Here is a 4,580-nt window from a genome sequence, read left to right on the forward strand (position 1 = left end):
CGTAGCTGGTGTCATGTATTACAGCTTTCATACTCTATATAAATGTTTGTTAACAACGCACCTCATCATTTGGCTCATACTGCTAATATTATAAATGATATATGACCAGGGCTCAAACTATCCAGAGTTACCTTCTCTAAGTCGTTATATTTATTATCTGATTTTTGAACTTTTTTATTTTTTTACACCAACCCAGGTAAATATGGATATTGGTAATTATACAGTAATATAATATTCATAGTTATTTATTCTCAAGTATTTTGCATAATGCTGAAATGTGTTTTGTCCAATTCTGTCTAAGATGTGACCACAATGGTCAGCCAGAATGCTAGTGCTGATGAGCAAATGCAACTGATCCAAACTGACCCCATCTGGAGGAAAATATCACTGGCACTGACCCAGATCTTTATGTGGCCCTTCATCTACATCATCTTCATCATGCTCTTAATATTCTCTAGAAAATTGACTTTCAGAACAGAGACACGCTATATATTGTTTGGACACTCTCTGCTGGTGGACCTAATGTTTCTCCTTCTGACTGATTTTGTTGTAATACTGTCATACAATGTTGTTTTAATACCTCTGCGCTTCTGTATCCCTATCTGCATGCTAATGGAAACAGTCACATCATGTGCCCCACTGACTATCGGTGCCATGTGTCTAGAGCGTTATGTGGCCATTTGTATGCCGTTGCGACACAATGCAATCTCCACATCTAGAAGAGCCCTAATTGTGATTTTACTGATTTGGATCCTGAGCTCCATAAGCCCCTTTGTTGATATGTTTATCCTTGTTACCACAGCCTCTCATGAATATTTGACTCAACTCACACACTGCCACTATGAGATTATGCTTCCGGAAAGGATTCGTTACTTTGCCAGGGGTCTGTTGTATATTATGGGAATGGTGTTTATCCTCATAATTGAGGTCTTTTGTTATGTCATGATATTCCTTGCTGCACGGGCAGCCTGTAGTGACAAAAAATCAGCATCAAAAGGACAGCGCACCATTTCCCTGCATATCATTCAGCTTTTTTTGTGTAGTATGGAAGTTATGTGTCCCTACATTGAAGCTGTAGTGATGCAGTATGGCTTTCAATTATACCTGACTGTGCGCCTTTTGAATTTCCTGGCATTTAGTATCACTTCCAGAGCAGTAAGCCCTCTTGTCTATGGTTTTAGAGATGATAAATTCTATGCCGCTCTGGTTTACTATATCAGATGTAAAGTGAATGTTATCTCTGACACAGATAAACGTACATGATCTTCTGGTAAAGCCTTTAATGTGGACTGTTCAATCAAACTGATATGTGACAGAATTTTATTTATAGTGCTCATGATATTTGTAGCAGGCCTGAGTCATTTTATAACGCTATGTCAAATAAGATTTGTATATCACATATTCTTTAGAATTGATTTTTTTTTCCAGTTTTGGTGAACCAAATACATGCTTTAGGGTGGTTAATAAATATTCCATAATGGTGTAATGGATGTATTCTACACAAATAATAAACATGATCCATAGCATTTTCCTTATCAACAACAAGTGTTGTCTTGGGAAAGTGCCTCACATTTGGTATATTACTTAAGGGCGACCTCTGTTGGCTCGATTAAGCATGATGGGTTGAATAGACCCTTGACTGATGGAGTAAACCCTTTTACATTATTTGCTATATTTTCATTCAAATAAAAAATTTTAATCATTTATTTGAACATGAAAAGCATTTTTAATTTTTTTATTAATATTGTGAAAATGATACAATAACACAAATGTAATTTCAAAAATGACAAAAATGGTTTAGGATGGAAGGCAACAAGTGGATTCTCATCTTTTGAGCCAAGTAAAATATTATTGTGGAATAAGATTGGATAAATCAACTAAAATATTGCCACTCCTTTAAGGCAAACACACTCTCAAAAAGTGAAATGCAAAAATCTTAAATAGGCTAAAATTATTTATAAGTGCATATTTCCCCTCTTTTACAAAATGATTTACACTATTTCAAGTCAGCAATTCGAATTATGACATTAGAGAGAAATATCATTTGTATCATTTTCGTTCCTCAAAAACATATTGCTGTGTGTATAAAGAAATACGTGACTTTACGTTTTAACTATAAGCATATTAAAATTAGCAACATCATTAAAATACATGTAACAATGCAAAAAAAAAATGTGTCAACAGTATACATTATGTGTGTGTATATGTATGTGTGTGTGTGTGTGTGTGTGTTTGTGTGTGTGTGTGTGTACAGTGCATCCGGAAAGCATTCACAGAAAGAGGTTTGTTTGAAATATTTGCAAATGTATTAAAAATAAAAAACGAAAAAAATCACATGTACATTAGCATTCACAGCCTTTGACATGACACTCAAAATTGAGCTCTGGTGCATCCTGTTTCCACTGATCATCCTTGAGATGTTTCTACAACTTGATTGGAGTCCACCTGTGGTAAATTCAGTTGATTGGACATGATTTGGAAAGGCACACACCTGTCTATATAAGGTCCCACAGTTAACAGTGCTTGTCAGAGAACAAACCGAGCCCTGAAGTCCAAGGAATTGTCTGTAGACCTCCGAGAAAGGATTGTATCGAGGCACAGATCTTGGGAAGGGTACAGAAAAATGTCTGCAGTATTGAAGGCCCCAATGAGCACAGTGGCCTCCATCATCCGTAAATGGAACAACTTTGGAACCACTACGACTCTTCCTAGAGCTAGCCACCCGGACAAACTGAGCGATCAGGGGAAAATGCCTTATTCAGAGAGGTGACCAAGAACCCGATGGTTACTCTGACAGAGCTCCAGCGTTTCTCTGTAGAGAGAGGAGAATCTTCCAGAAGAACAACCATCTCTGCTGCACTCCACCAATCAGGCCTGTATGGTAGAGTGGCCAGACAGAAGCCACAACAGTTTGCCAAAAGGCACCTGAAGGACTCTCAGACCATTTGCCATAAGGCACACTGAAGGACTCTCAGACCATTTGCCATAAGGCACCTGAAGGACTCTCAGACCATGAGAAACAAAATTCTGTGGTCTGATGAAACAAAGATTGAACTCTTTGGCCTGAATGGCAAGCATTATGTCTGGAGGAAACCTCATCACCTGGTCAATACAATCCCTACAGTGAAGCATTGTGGTGACATCATCATGCTGTGGGGATTTTTTTCAGCAGCAGGAACTGGGAGACTAATCTGGATCGAGGGAAAGATGAATGCAGCAATGTACAGAGACATCATTGATGAAAACCTGCTCCAGAGCTTTCTGGACCTCAGACTGGGGTGAAGGTTCATCTTCCAACAGGACAACGACCCTAAGCACACAGCCAAGATAACAAAGGAGTAGCTAGGGGACAACTATGTGAATGTCCTTGAGTGGCCCAACCAGAGCCCAGACTTAAACCTGTTTGAACATCTCTGTAGATATCCAAAAACAGCTGTGCACTGACGCTCCCCATCCAACCTTATGGAGCTTGAGTGGTCCTGGAAAGAAGAATGTGAGTAGCTGCCCAAAAATAGGTGTGCCAAGCTTGTAGCATCATACACAAAAAGACTTGATGCTGTAATTGGTGCCAAAGGTGCTTCAACAAAGTATTGAGCAAAGGCTGTGAATACTTATATACATGTGTGTTTTTTTTTATTTATAAATTTGCAAAGATTTCAAACAAACTTCTTTCATGTTGTCATTATAGGGTATTGTTTTTAGAATTGTGGAAAATAATGAAGTCAAGTCTTCAGGGTCAAGTCAAGTGGTTTTTATTGTTGTTTAAACCATATACAGTTAGTACAGTACACAGTAAAACAAGACAACGTTCCTCCAGGACCATGGTGCTACATAAAACAACATAGGACAAACCTATGGCGTTTAATGTTGGACAAAACGGCGCAATCGCAAAAACACAGAGCACAAGTAAATTTCAACAGCGTAAGCACCATGACACAGCTCGCACGTAAAATTTAAACCTGCAGAACTTGCAAATCACAAACTCGAGCACAAAAAATATGATTGTGCACACAAATTAACAAGTCCCACACACGATCAAGTTATTTTCTGCACGCGCGCAGAACTGTATACACGCGCAAGTTGTTTTCTGCACACGCGCGCGCAGATCTGTACACAAGCGCAAGTTATTTTCTGCACACAAGTCAGTTTAAACTCAGAGGCGGGGCCCATTCCTTTCTGTTAACAAATGCTATTGGCTGCAGACCAAATACTGTATTGATTGGCTGCATCTCTTTGAATCTCTCGTGATTGGCTGTTGTTGGACGAGAACAGACAGAAAGCGGGAACTATTTATTTTTGACAAGAAAAAACATACAAAACTCTCTTAGTGGAGAAATAAGAAATATACATCAATTGGAACAATACAATTATTGTCAGTGTAAATGAAAAAAAAAAAAAAAAAAGCGTCCCCTGCACAATACTGAACAACAAAAAGCAAACAACGAGGGGGTATTGGTTTAAAAAAAAAAAAAAAAGTCTCGAGATCAAAATGCTTGAGAAATAATGTAAATATTAAAGAAAAAATTTAAATAAAAGCATCCTTTAGACATAGCATACAAGTGTATATTTATCGAAACAAT

The 4,580-nt window shown here is 38.0% G+C and overlaps 1 protein-coding gene across 1 annotated transcript; it reads left to right on the forward strand.

The window, feature by feature from the left end:
- The first annotated feature begins 312 nt into the window (after positions 1-312).
- LOC127631658 (odorant receptor 131-2) lies at positions 313-1,263 on the forward strand. Its single transcript, XM_052109936.1, has one exon. It carries the CDS (start codon positions 313-315, stop codon positions 1,261-1,263), a length of 951 nt encoding a protein of 316 aa, XP_051965896.1.
- Positions 1,264-4,580: the final 3,317 nt, after the last annotated feature.

Source organism: Xyrauchen texanus, chromosome 38 (genome assembly GCF_025860055.1).
Source record: "Xyrauchen texanus isolate HMW12.3.18 chromosome 38, RBS_HiC_50CHRs, whole genome shotgun sequence".
Taxonomy (NCBI): Eukaryota; Metazoa; Chordata; class Actinopteri; order Cypriniformes; family Catostomidae; genus Xyrauchen; species Xyrauchen texanus.

Bases quoted from the DNA above. Each gene is read 5' to 3' on its own strand.
- LOC127631658 (XM_052109936.1), top strand. From the start codon at position 313: ATGGTCAGCCAGAATGCTAGTGCTGATGAGCAAATGCAACTGATCCAA.